The 13,772-nt window shown below is 44.1% G+C and overlaps 2 protein-coding genes across 3 annotated transcripts in view; one reads left to right on the top strand and one right to left on the bottom strand.

Annotated features, from left to right (window-relative positions):
* Positions 1 to 13,772, top strand: part of ATL2 (atlastin GTPase 2) — a 223,932-nt gene that overhangs the window by 173,300 nt on the left and 36,860 nt on the right. For both annotated transcript variants that reach the window (XM_082249141.1, XM_082249140.1), the window contains exons 10-11: positions 6,910 to 6,966; positions 7,043 to 7,114. In XM_082249141.1, coding sequence (XP_082105267.1) covers positions 6,910 to 6,966; positions 7,043 to 7,114 — 129 coding nt within the window. The remainder of the gene's footprint in view (positions 1 to 6,909; positions 6,967 to 7,042; positions 7,115 to 13,772) is intronic.
* The window catches only part of HNRNPU (heterogeneous nuclear ribonucleoprotein U), a 458,517-nt gene continuing 456,816 nt past the window's right edge, over positions 12,072 to 13,772 (bottom strand). Inside the window, exon 14 of the mRNA XM_082249138.1 lies at positions 12,072 to 12,083. The gene's annotated coding sequence lies outside the window, so the exon portion shown is untranslated. The remainder of the gene's footprint in view (positions 12,084 to 13,772) is intronic.

The following is a 13,772-nucleotide window of genomic DNA, read 5'->3' as shown; positions in this document are numbered from 1 at the left end:
GAACCCCTCAGCGCTGAGGCCGTGACTTCCCCTCCTAACTAGTGAAGGACAAAAAAGTCCCAACGTGAGCCCCTGAAATCTAAGAATGTGACCCCCCCAAAAGTAAAGGACTACTAGTCCCAGCTTGAACCCCTCAGAGCGGAGGACATAACAGCCCCCCAACTAGTGAAGGACTAGAAGTCCCAGCATGAGCCCCTGAGATCTAAGAATGTGACCCCTTAGATCTCACGGGTTCATGTTGGGACTTGTAGTCATTCACTTGTTGGGGGGGTCAGGTCTTCAGCTCTGAGGGGTTCATACAGGGACTTGTCTGCACTGCTTGCACTTTAGTTCCTGAGGCCATGGTGGTACAAGTCCCTTAGGGGAAATGAATTGTTTACCAGAGCAAGCAGGTATTGTGCATATCTGGTGGAAATAACAGAGCGAGCAGGTATTTAATGTGCATATCTGGTGTATATAACAGAGTGAGCAGGTATTTAATTTGTATCATCCCTATGATCACTAACATTGCAAGATATATTCTGGAAATAGATCCATCACATTTAAAGTGAAAAAAAAAAAATACGGGATGGCTTATTAGCACCTTCTTCACCTACTGCTGAGCGCTGACCATTTGCGCTACTGCTGAGCGCTGACCATTTGCGCTACTGCTGAGCGCTGACCATTTGCGCTACTGCTGAGCGCTGACCATTTGCGCTACTGTTGAGGGCTGACCATTTGTACTATTGCTGAGCGCTGACATTTTTTATTTTAGTTTGGTCATTATTCCTGGTATATTGTTTTTGTAGCTCTGTATTTATTGGTATATTACTAATTTTCATTCCCTAGGAAATATTATGTCAAAAAAAAAGGAAAATTTACTCTGAGTGCAGGATATTCAAAGAACAGTGGATTTAGGATTACTTTTTCACACAGTACAAAGAGAGCTGTTTGTCTGATATGCCAGAATATAGTGTCTGTGTTTAAAGGAATACAATTTGCGTTGACACTGCGAAACACAACATAAAGATAAATAAGATTGGTCGGACAAGTGAGAAGATAAAATATTTTGGGCCCTTTCACACGGGCGCTCCGTATGTCCGCAAATCATCCTATTTTTTTGCGGATGATTTGCGGACATAATGTAAGTCTATGGCATTGCGGATGTCAGCGGAATACCATCCGCTGACATCCGATTTTCTTCCTGTCAGTTCTGTTCCGTTTTTTGGAACGGAACAGAACCCTATTTTTGTTCCGTTCAAAAAAGGGAAAGGAAGGAAAATCGGATGTCAGCGGTGTCATCCGCTGACATCCGCAATACCCATAGACTTACATTATGTCCGCATATCATCCGCAAACAGATGGGATGATATGCGGGCATACGGAGCGGATGACAGAAATGTCATCCGCTCCGTGAAAAAAAAAAAAAAAAAGACCGCAGCGGAGCTTTCACACGGAGCAGCCGTGTGAAAGAGCCCTAAAACAGAAAAATGTATTGACGACTCAGCAAAATACTTTTGTGAAGCAAAAGCAGCTAAATATATCATCATTGTGAGAGAGTTTTCAAGTTGCCAAGCTCATAGCATGCACTGGCAGACCATTCGTAGAGGGAGAATTTGTTAATGCCTTCTTTCTGTTGCCAAAGAGATGTGTCCAGAGAAGGCTTATTTAGTATAGTGAGTCTTTCAGGACCTACAGTTACACGAAGGATTGAAGAAATGTGGGAAAAATTTGCATCTGCATTTGCAAAACTCCTCAAACTATGCTATTTTTCATTGGCACTGATGTTCGTGATTCTGCACAACTTCTAATTTTCATTAGTGGGACAAATGAATATTTCGAAGTCACAGAGGAGCTTGCTGCACTATCAATGAAAAAGTTTGCCAAACTATGAATGATTTGGAACTGGACTAGGCTAAACTAGCCAGTGTGACAACTGATGGTGCTCCTAGCATGTTGGGGGTCTATGAAAGAAGTGGTTGCACGCATTAAAAAAAAGAGATGGACAAACAACTATTCACATCCAATAGCCATAAACTGCCTCATGCACCAACAAGCACTGTGTTGTAAATCATTGAAGTTGGACTTTGTCATAAAAATGATGGTATCTTGTGTTAACTGCATTAGTGCCCATGCACTAAACCACAGATCGTTTTAGGAATTTCTGTCTGAGCTAAATGTTGCCTAGATATTCTGTACCACACAGACGCCCGTTGTGTCGAGGGACAGTTTTGAAACGTTTTTATGACTTCCACAGGTTTTTGCTTTTATGCTTTCGAAAAATAAAGAAGTACCAGAGCTCAAAGATGCAGAATGGAAATGGCACCTTGCCTTTCTAAATAACAGAGCTACTCAACAGTTTCAATGTTCAACTTCAAGGAAAGGGGAAGCTCATCTGTGATATGCATTCGCATGTGAAAGCATTGAATTAGACCATCTCATTAAACAAGTGAAGGAGGAAAACTTCTGCAATCTCCCCACAACTCAAAACCTTTTGGCGGAAAAACCACTAGTTGCATTTCCAAACAAAACGTGTGGATTTACTTGAAATTTTGCAAAAGGACTTTCAATTTAGATTTAAAGAGCTTCATCTCCATGAACAGGACATACAGCTTTTCCAGAACCCATTTTCTGGTATTGAAATTGTTGATCCAATTTACCAAATGGAATTTGCTGAACTACAGAATTGACTCTCTGAAAGACGCATTCAAATCAAGCAAGCCTTACTAATTTATATGCATCTCTCCCCTCTGAGACATATCTTAAATCTCAGGAAGCATGCACTCAAAATTGCAACCATCTCTGGCAGCACCTACGTCTATGAACAGACTTTTTACCGAATGAAATATCTGAAATCTCCAACCAGATCCAGACTAACTGATGAACACTTACATCACTTGCTACGATTAGCAGTGACAAAAATGGAACCGGGTATTGACCATCTCATTAGCCAAAAGCAGGCCTATACTGCCCATTAAAATACTTATACTTTTAGGTTTATTAAAATCGTTCTTCATTTTAAATATTGTATTGTTTTTCCTGTTTTTTTGTGCACTACAAATAAAATATGTGCATAGGAATTTGTTCATATTTTTTTCAAACTATAGTCTGGCCCCCCAACAGTGTCTGAAGGACAGTGAACTGGCCCCCGTTTAAAAAGTTTGAGGACCCCCTGATCTACACTTTCTGATCTTCTGCCTCACAAAGCTGCAGTTGTGGTACAGGATCGCCACTTCAGCAGGTAGATATGCTGTTTGGCCTGTCCACTGCTTCATGACTGTTGAAGGTTCTGACTCTGGTCTTGGGACTCCTGCTTTCCTGGGTATTCCTGTTATAGGTTACCTGGACAACTTACTTCTCCAGGAGCATCTGTTTCGCTTCTGGAAATGACGGTTTCTTATATGATACACACTACTGGAGAGGTTTTTTTGATTTGGTATGGACTTACAGAAGTCAACATTAATCCCAACTCAAAGGTTTGAATATTGCGTCTGACCCTGTATTCCTTTCAAGCAAGAGTGATCCTCTTTCCGGTCTAGCTCTTTCGTAATAGGCTGCTCTTCCTGTAAGGAACGGTTTCCAGTGTTTTTGTCGTGACAAGGTGGCTTTTACGTTCCCAGCTATCCTTTTGCCTGTGCCTGTCTCTTTCTTTCTTCTCAACCAGGACATTGTTTGTTTCCTTTTTTTTTTCTTTTTTAGTATTCAATAGTTTTTTATTGATTTTAAACAACACATTGCAGTAGTACAACATAAAATAGAAAATGTAGAAAACCTAGGCAAAAGAAAGGGGGTAGCCTGAGAAAAGGCACTCTGTACCCAGGCAATACATAAAAAACATGACTCCAAACAGTATTAGCAACTAGACAGTCAGTGATAAAAATAAACAGCAAAATACATTAAATTGCAACCGTTGTAGTCCCCTCAATAGGAGATACATCAAGAGTCCAGAGGACTCACCAGGCTCCAATAGGATATCCGCCAGCAGAGGGCTCCCCCCCAGACACCCCCAATGGGCACACACGGTGTCCACGAAAGGGTGAAGCCCCCCCCCCCCCCCAGCCTCCCTCCCCAGAAGAGGAAACCAACAGGCTCCCATCATCGGTCAAATAGAAAGCATCCCAGGCCCATAGCAGGAAACCCAAACCAGAGTTCCGGAGCCTGAGCCAAGGATGCCCCTCCAGCAGCCAGACCCCCCAAAGGTTAATAAACGGAAAAGTAGAAGACCAAAAAATTAAAAGAATAGCCCACATCGCAATGGGCAGAGAGAGGAAAAAACCATGCGAGAAATTGGGAAAACAAGAGAGAAGGAAAGAACTAGAAAAGAAAGGAAGCCAAGAGAAAAGCAGATAGAAGACAAAGACAAACAGTCACCCGTCCCATGTCCCCCCGCACCGGACCCCAATCCACCCAGCCGCAACTATGGAGCCTGCAAATACTCCACCCAGGGGCTCCACACTCGGTCAAATCTACGCTGCTTATCCAAACGGATACTGGCCAACTTCTCGTTAAGCAAAATCCATGACATTTTGGTTTTCACCTGCACTATATTCAGTGTGGGCGTTTTCCAAGCCTGCGCCACAGTAATTTTTGCTGCCAGGAGAATAAAGAATATAAGGGAACGGGTATTTCTGGGGATCTCAACCGGCAAGTCCGAGAACAACACCGTCTTGGCATCTCTATCGATCCTCTGGCCCGTCGCCGAGTGGATCAGGTTAATCGCCTGAATCCAAAATCGCCGAACCTTCAGACAACTCCACCACACATGGTACATATCCCCGTGCTGCCCACAGTGTCAAACACAGGGGGGAGGTGCCTGGAAATAGTTTGGCCAACCTCGTTGGCACCAAGTACCACCGAGATAGCACCTTATAGTTTGCCTCCACCAGAGTAGTGTTGAGTATCCCCCTGTGCACCATAGTCGACCACCGGTCCCAGTCCTCCTCGTCAATAGTTTCCCCCAGGTCAGTCTCCCAAGCTAGCTGATAGGAAGGCCTAGCAGTCGTATCGGCAAATAACCGGTACAGTTCCGAGATTCCTCCTCCTGTCCCAGGCCGCCCCATGCACCTGTTCTCGTACAGAGTTCTAGTCGTAATGTCGGTATGGTCGTCCTTAAAGCGGAGTTCCACCCTGGATTTGTTTTTTTTTTTTTTAATACCCCCGGGACAGTCAGGGCTAGTGCATTCCACAATGGCTAGCCTCTGATCTGTCCCGGGTTGCACTTACCTGCAAGACGAAATACTTACCTTGCAAACGTCTTGTCCAGCGCTGCCATCTCAGATGTGGGCAGCTTGAAGCCAGCGCGTCCTCTTCGGCGTCTTCTTCCGCCTTCTGTGGTCCCACGATGCTCTGCGCCGGCCCCGACGTCACTTCCGGGTCGCGCGCGTCACCCCTCCACAGCTTCTGGGCATGCCCAGAAGCTGTTTAGAAGGGGATGACGCGCGCGCCCCGGAACTGACGTCGGGGCCGGTGCAGGCGCAATGATTCCTGGGAGCTATGACGTTCAGCTCCCAGGAATCATTGCAAAGCCAGGAAGTGACGACGGGCCGTGGCCGAGGAAGGAGGAAGAAGGAAGTAAGGTAAGTATATTTTCTTCGCTACGAGGTAAGTAAAAAAAAAAAAAAAAATATGCGATTATCCATTTCTTTTTCAGGTGACCCGGAGCGAGAAGATGGAGGTAAGTATAAAAGTAGGGTGGAACTCCACTTTAAGGGTTTTTTTCCTTTTTTTTTGTCCTGTTCATCACATGCCAGAGGACACACAGTGGATGTGATTAGCGCTATCAGGTGTACCTGATGTCTAGTACTGCAGTTCATCTGTTGCCTTCCCCCTCATAGTGTTCTAGGACATCCCTATAGTAATGGAGATAAGGGTACCCTTTGTCCTGGGATGTATGATAAAGAAAATGGTAGTTTTGATTTACCTGAAAAATCCTTTTCTTGGAGTACATCACAGGACACAGGGATCCTATCCCTCTGCCTTTGTGGTTTATGGTCTGTTACAAAAGACTGAAGCCTTGCTTAATGGGTAGGGGTTATGCCTAGTTGGGGACTTCCTGTCTTTTTGACAGTGTCAGTCTGACATTGGCAGTATAACCATATTCTAATGGAGATGAAGACACCCTGTGTCCTGCAATGTGCTCCCAAACAAATAGTATACACCTATATGGTTTCAGGTATAGAAGAATGTCTTTTTTTTTTTGTGGTGGGTCATGCTAGTGACAAGATATATACAGGTAAATTATTTTTACGATTTTGGGCCAGTTTTCATTTTGATGTTAAAGCTAATCGCCATCACCATTTACCACCAAATGAACGCCCAATTTAGCCTGAAAAACAAGATTTTACCTGTAGACGGTAAATAGTTGTGATATCGGGTGTTTCACCTACACATACAAAAGTTGCAAAACTGCTTTCAGTTGTTAGAATTTGGTTTGCGTTCAGGCAATAAGAGGTTAAAGTGATCTTAAAGTCTTTTTTTTTTTTTTTATTTAGAGCATGTTATATTTACTTGCTCTGTGCAGTGGTTTTGCACAGATCAGCCTAGATCCTCCTTTTCGCTGCTCCCTCTTTGGAGCTCCTGGCTCCTGCCTCCTGCTGAGTATCCCTACAGCAAGCAGCTTGTCATTCAGACACTGAGCCTCTGCTCAGCCCCACCCCCTCTCTCTCTCCTCATTAACTCACTGATTTTGACAGCCGTGGCGCTTGGTGCTGTCTCAACCAATGAGGAGGGAGCCGGACAGCTGAGTCCTGCAACATGGCTGAATAGAGATGGGCTCAGGTAAGTATTAGGGGGTTGGGGGAACATCTGCACACAGTTTATCTTAATGCATTATGATTTAAAAAACGCCTGCCTTTAGAACCACTTAAAATTAAGTAATTCAAAAAATTGTTTGACATTTCCTGTTCTTATGCTGGCTGATCTCCCTTCCAGGCATACATTAAAATCTATCAAGGTGAAGAGCTCCCTCATCCCAAGTCAATGCTTCAGGTATTCTTCAACTCTTTTTTTTTTTTTTTTGTAGATTGCGATTTGATCTTCGTTAACTGGATTTGTTATTTTACAGGCAACGGCGGAAGCAAATAACCTGGCTGCTGTTGCTGGAGCCAAAGACACATATAGCAAACACATGGAGCAGGTGATATTTTTGTTCTCTAGAAACCTATATTAGCCACTTACCTACTGGGCACTTAAATCCCTTTCCCAACCAGACCAATTTTCAGCTTTCAGTGCTCTCACATTTTTAATGACAATTACTCGGTCATGCAACACTGTACCCATATGAAATTTTCGTCCTTTTTTTCTTTCCACACAAATAGAGCTTTCTTTTGTGGTATTTAATTATCCTTGGGTTGTTTTTTTTTTTTTTTTTTGCTCTATAAATAAAGACTGAAAATTTTGCAAAAAAAAAAAAAAAATGCATTTTTCTTTGTTTCGGTTTTAAAAAGTTTGCAAATTTAGTAATTTTTCTTCATGAGTTTTGGCCAAAAGTTATACCGCTACATATCTTTGGTAAAAATAATCCAAATAAGTATATATTATTTGGTATTTGTGAAGGCTATAGAGTCCACAAGCTATTGTGGCAATCATTGAAAATTGATCACACCTGATGCACTGACGGCCTATCATTTTTTGATACACTAACAAACCAGCAAAGTACAAATACCCCCCAAATGACCCCTTTTTGGAAAGTAGACATTCCAAGGTCTTAAGTAAGAGGCATGTTGGCATGGTGAGTATTTTGAAGCTGTAATTTTTTCCCACAATTCTTTGCAAAATGAAGATTTTTTTTTTTCCCCCACAAAATTGTCATATTACCAAGTTATTTCTCAGACACTGTATAGGCATACTTGCAACTACACCCCAAAATACATTCTGCTACTTCTGAGTATGGCGATACCACGGGTGAGACTTTTACACAGCCTGGCCACATACAGAGGCCCAGCATCCAAGTAGCACCTCCAGGCATTCTAGGAACATTATACACATAATTTCCTGACAACCTATCACACTTTTGAAGGTCCTGGAGCACCAGGACAATGGAAACACCGACAAAATGACCCCATTTTGAAAGCAAACACCCCAACACATATTCTGAAGTATGAGTCTTTTGAACATGTAATTTTAGTTTTTGGAAAATGTGGAAAGAAAATGAAAACTCCAGTTTTTTTTTTTTTTTTTTTTTTTTTTTTTTACAGTTTTCCATTTTTAAGATATTTCTAACACATAGCATGTAGTTGTACATAGCAAAAAATGACACCCCAAAATACAGTCTGCTACTCCGGAGTATGGCGATACTAAATGTGTGAGACTTTTACACAGCCTGGCCACATGCAAAGGCCCAACATTCAGGGAGCTCTGTCATTTCCTGACTTCCCATTATATATTATACACTATCCGAGACGCGCCAGGTCCCTTCGACCTGGCAAGCACGGGCGCTTCCGTGTGCCCGCCCCAGGGGGCGCGCAGGAAGTGCGATTCTGGGAGAACGTCATTGTACACCCTCCCAGAATAAGCCAACCACGCTGTAGCCATCCTTTTTGCTATGGCCTGGTCGGCAAGTGGTTAAAGATGTTTTGCAATTTTTGGCTTGCAGTACCCTTGCTATAATTTATAAATCTGAAATACCGGAAAGGGAATTTTTAAAGATGTTTAAAGTTGCAAAAAATACAGATATAGTCAACCTTTATGCTGCAGCATCGATGTGATGCTGCAACTGTCCCACATGGGCTCTAAGTACCAGTAATTAAGAGATCACATGACTGATGGTCGCTCACTTCAGTCTGATTGGAGCAGAGACAAGTGACTGTCTCCTCCAGTGCTCACTGGAGCGCATGGGAGGGGGAGGGTGCTGCTGGTTCTGGCTATCAGCCATACGATGAGAGGTGAAACTAGTGGTCAATCAGGCCGATTGGTGAACCACAACAAAAAATTTTCAAGATCTTTCCAGAGCCTGGAGTCAACAATGTCAGCTGACACCGGATTGGACTGTAATTGAAAATACGTACACTGATCTTTTTGGTGCAGGTTTAATTTTATGTTTCGTACTGTAAAAGCTGCCTTTTGTTGACAGCACACTCATACGTAGTGCAGTGGTCTGGGTCTCCATTGGTCCGACACTCCTACACCGCACTCCTTTAATAAATCATGTGATCCCTGAGAAGCATTGATAGGAGCACAGTGCAGGGGAAGTGGCAGACAGCTGAAGAACCAGACAACTTTGTTCTGTGGGACAGCAGCAGCCTGGGTCGTCTTCAGTCACAAAATACACAGAATGCATTTTGGGGACTTTTTCTAATTTAATATTTGGATACTTGAGATGTATATAGTTTATATGATTTCTATATATGCTGGTGGTTCACGTTTATATGTATGGGACACAAGTAGTAATATTTGGTTTAAATTTTTTTTTTTTTTTTAAGTATGTTTGTTTAATTTATTGGTTGTGCGCTTTTTTTTTTTTTTTACATTAGACACTTCATATTTTTGACTACTTGGGTTATGCTGCCACCCTCAGGTGATTGGACGCTGGCCAAAAAAAGGCAGTAATTTCTTCCCAGGCATATCTCCTCCCAGCTAAGCCAAGCCTCCATTTTTAGCTAGTGTCCTTAGGTGATGGATGTGCTTACAGATGTCTGTATAAAGATCTTTTGTGGGCTTAGTCCTTTATTTGCTAGATTATTCTGAACACCTCTGCTGAGGTAAAGTAGAGCTTTATTCAGATTTGTCACCTACAAACTATATGGCCAAGAGGGACTGTACCCTGTCCCTGCATACAAGAATGGAAAGGCTTGTAATGCCACCAGTAGCTGCTGGATCCTGCGGGCAGCAATCCCCAGGGTACTGTTTATCTGGTTACCTTGCTGGCAGGGCTATTTACAGGCCTACAACAGTGATCTCCCTGGGGGTACTAGGCCTTTGTGTGGTGTGCTCGCTGTAATGGGTAAAGATTGTGCTTTCTGGCCCTGTAACATGGGCTGGTGAGTGCCTCTGTAAAATTGGAGCATGTTGCAGTTTTTTCCCTGCCGTGTTACCTATGCATTGGGACTATTTAGGTTTCATTTGCAGGCATACCAATGCATTGCATTAGCAGTGTTCAAAAGGGGCAGACCAGTGTGGTGTTTCTGCATAATGATGTCGTCACACGCACATGCAGGCACCATTTGCCATTTCCCTAGGCACAGTAACACTTGTGATTCCAGATTCTGACTCCTACAGGACAGAACAGCTCCAGCAGTTCAGCTACTCTGCCACATCCCCTGCACAGTACAGCAGCCTACAGCACACCAAAGCCAAGGCTAAGCAAGTACTGGGACACTTTTCTCTTTAGGGGGTTGACTTAATATTTAGGTGTTTTGGCTTGTGTGGACTCCCTTCTCAGCTGGGTGGCTGCTCCATTATAAGATATCAAAGGCCTAATAACCCTCAGCAAGGCATGGCCTCACAGGTAGAGAGGTGGAAAGGCAATGGGTGAACTCTCAAATCCCTCTTTTGTACAGAGAACCCCCTGCACCGCTTTCTCTGTAAATACTCCCCTAAAAGTGGCCATACATGGCTGTTTTTTTTTTTTTTTTTTGCATTCAGCCACCATACTGAACGAAAAAAACTGAACTGATTTTTCTGAAGTACACATTTGAGATGGATTGGGTAATCCTCCCTGCTGTGTCTTTGGATTCGAACAGCGGGGACTCCCCCGCAATTCGAATGCTGGTTTTTAGCAGGGCTGTTCATCAGAAGCCAAGCTTTTCACTGGCTTCTGTTGAACAAAGAGCTCCACACAAATTAAAATTAGCCAGTTCCTGCTGATCTGGCTATATTTTGATCCATATATGGCCAGTTTAAGGGTCAGATTAATTCTGAATCTCTTCCCTTATGTGGTATTTCCACCGTCTTAGGTCTTTGTGTCAAGGGAGGAATTTTCTGTTGCCATTTCTGGTTTGGCAGATCAGCTGTCAGGATTTATCACAAGTTGGGACACCTAGGGAACAAGTGTGGGTGCTCTCCTTCCCCTCTTTGACTTTTGCAAGAGAATGAGGCTTCAGAGGAACATCCCTAAGATCAGAAAGATAAATAGGAGGAAGTTGTCAAGGATTGGGAGCCTTGCCAAAAGGAATCTTGGAAAGGAAAACAGAAGAGCGCCTCTAAGGGCAATATTTTATTAAACATGAAGCAGTGACATCTCGCATGAAGTGTAAACAAAAATATGCTCATCTGTGCTAAAACTCCAGCAGCGAGAGGGTCCATGCATCCATCCTGGGAAATAAGGAGCTGCAGTGTGGCCTGTTGTACCCAGCAAGGATGAGGTTGTTCTGTGTACTCGCTTGGTGGACCGCAAGATAGAACACAGCGCCGGCTGGAGTATGATGTTACTGATGAGCGGGGAAACACCACTCATCAGTGACTTCACACGGCAGCCGCGCTCTGTTGCAGCCTGCGGTCCGCCAAGCAAGTACCCAGAACTACCTCATCCTTGCTGGGTACAACAGGCCACACCGCAGCTCCTTATTTCCCAGGATGGATGCATGGACCCTCTCACTGCTGGAGCTTTACCACAGATTAGCTTACCTTTTTTGCACTTCATGCGAGTTGTCACTTGGCTGATTTTCTGCTTCATGTTTAATAAAACATTTCACTTAGAGGCGCTCTTCTGTTTTCCTTTTCACATTCCTTCCAGGAGTCTGCTTCACTCCAGAGGAGAGCTCTGCCCTAGTGCTTATTATTTACTGATAACCTACAGCCTATTCGCCAATTTTACACGGACATTTTAATTGAGTATTTGGACTATATGGACTGCTGTAGCTAATTTTATGGTTGTTACGAGGAATCTTGGGGTCTGGGCTGTCGCAGACACAGACAACCACAGTGGGCTTCCTGGTGAACGTTGTGCACACTATTTGAAGTTACCACTGCCAGAATGCTCACTAGGTTTGGGAACCCGGTGACTCGCTAAAAAAAATCCCAAATAATTTCTATTGCACCCTCACTTGCAAGAAATGATGTATGCCGAATAGGCACACCCAGGGAAGGCTTTTGTACCTCAAACACAGTTTGCTTAGCAGTACCTCATAGAGAATATCTACAAAAAGTGGGGTTCTCTGACTGTTAAGCTCGCCATTTCCTACTTGAATAAGACCCGGACAGTCCCTGTAGGTAAGGCCCTGGTCTTTAAAGACTCCATGAAAAAAAGTTTGAGGCTCGCGTTAAGGTATCCTTCTGGAGTAGCTCTGCAGCCTGTGGTGGGAGTTTGCCAAGCCCTTAAATTTGGGCAAGAGGAAATGCTCAGTTTCAAGGGATCAGACTCAGAGGATCATGCCATCTGGCAGTTTCTAGAAGATTTTCCAAGAGCATGGAGTTCTTGATCAATTCCTTGAAAGACTCCATAAATCCGCTTTCCCTGGTGGGCCCCATTTCTCTGTCGCTCATTGACAGACGTAGTCTTCTTGATTCACAAGAACTGGGTTATGTTGTCTCCGCAGGAGTAGGACTAGGCAGAAAAGAAAAAACGTTCTGGCTCCACCCTAGGGGCAGTCCCAGAGGGTATATCCTCCCTCTCTCTGCTACAAGGCATCAGTTTTTTTCTGTCTAGAAATGTTAAAGGTAAAGGACATCGTCAAAGACGAGGGTCTTCTTTCTCTGCTCACAAAAAGTTTTTTCGTCCCGCGGGTGAAAAAATTAAGTCCTCCAAAGCTCCTTCAGGAGGCTTCAGGGGACGTTGGTCGGGCAAGCAAAAGCCCGCCCCCTCCAGACCTGAAGATAAATCGTACAAAGCCTGAAGGTGCGCCCCCACCCATAACTGGGGTGGGGGGACGTCTTCGCCGGTTCCCGGATCCATGGCTTTCCAGAATCCCGGACAAGTGGGTTTGCGAAGTCATAAGGTCAGGGTACAAGATCGAGTTTCGATCTCTCCCACCGACGCGATTCTTCCCTTCCAATATCCGACTATCCCCGGATCGTCTAGAAGATCTGCGGAGAGCAGTCACGGATTTACTACAACAAGGAGTGGTAGTCCACGTTCCTTGGACAGAACGTTTTCAGGGGTTTTATTCAAACCTATTTACAATACCCAGGAAAGAGGGCAAAGTGCATCCAATTCTGGACTTAAGGGCACTCAATTCTTTTCTCAACATAAGAAAATTCAAGATGGAATCCATTCGCACAGTAGCAGCCTTCCTGCATCCAGGGGATGTCCTAGCGTCCATAGACATCAAGGACGCCTATCTTCACATTCCCATTTTCGCAGGACATCAGCGGTTTCTTCGCTTTTCCGTAGAAGAGAACCACTATCAGTTTGTGGCGTTACCTTTCGGTCTCGCCACGGCTCCTCGGGTCTTCACGAAGGTGTTGGCCCCAATGTTGGCACTACTGCGCCAAAGAGGCATATCGATTCTAGGTTACCTAGACGATCTCCTGCTTCATGCAGAGTCTCCTCAGACCCTGCTACAAAACATAGAAATTACTATAATTTCTTTACAGGAATTCGGGTGGCTGGTGAACCAGCAAAAGTCATTTCTGGTTCCCACCCAGAGGCTCGAATATCTGGGTCTAATTCTAGACACAGTCAGGACAAGAGTTTTCCTTCCGGTAGGGAAACTCCGGAAGATTCAATCAGCAGTCCAGTTGTTACTATCCAACAGCTGGTCTTCTCTTCGAACTTGCATGAGGGTTCTGGGGTTGATGGTGGCTTCCTTCGAAGCAGTCCCATTTGCCCAGTCCCATACCCGAATTCATAATAAACAGGCAAAAAATTTGGGGGAGCATACCCATGTATTTCTAAAGCTGCTGCAGCTATGAACCAA

Source organism: Pelophylax lessonae, assembly GCF_965119305.1.
Source record: "Pelophylax lessonae genome assembly, chromosome: 3".
In the NCBI taxonomy this organism is placed as follows: Eukaryota; Metazoa; Chordata; class Amphibia; order Anura; family Ranidae; genus Pelophylax; species Pelophylax lessonae.
Note: the sequence above shows the minus strand (reverse complement) of the source record. Positions and strands in the feature narration are given on the sequence as shown.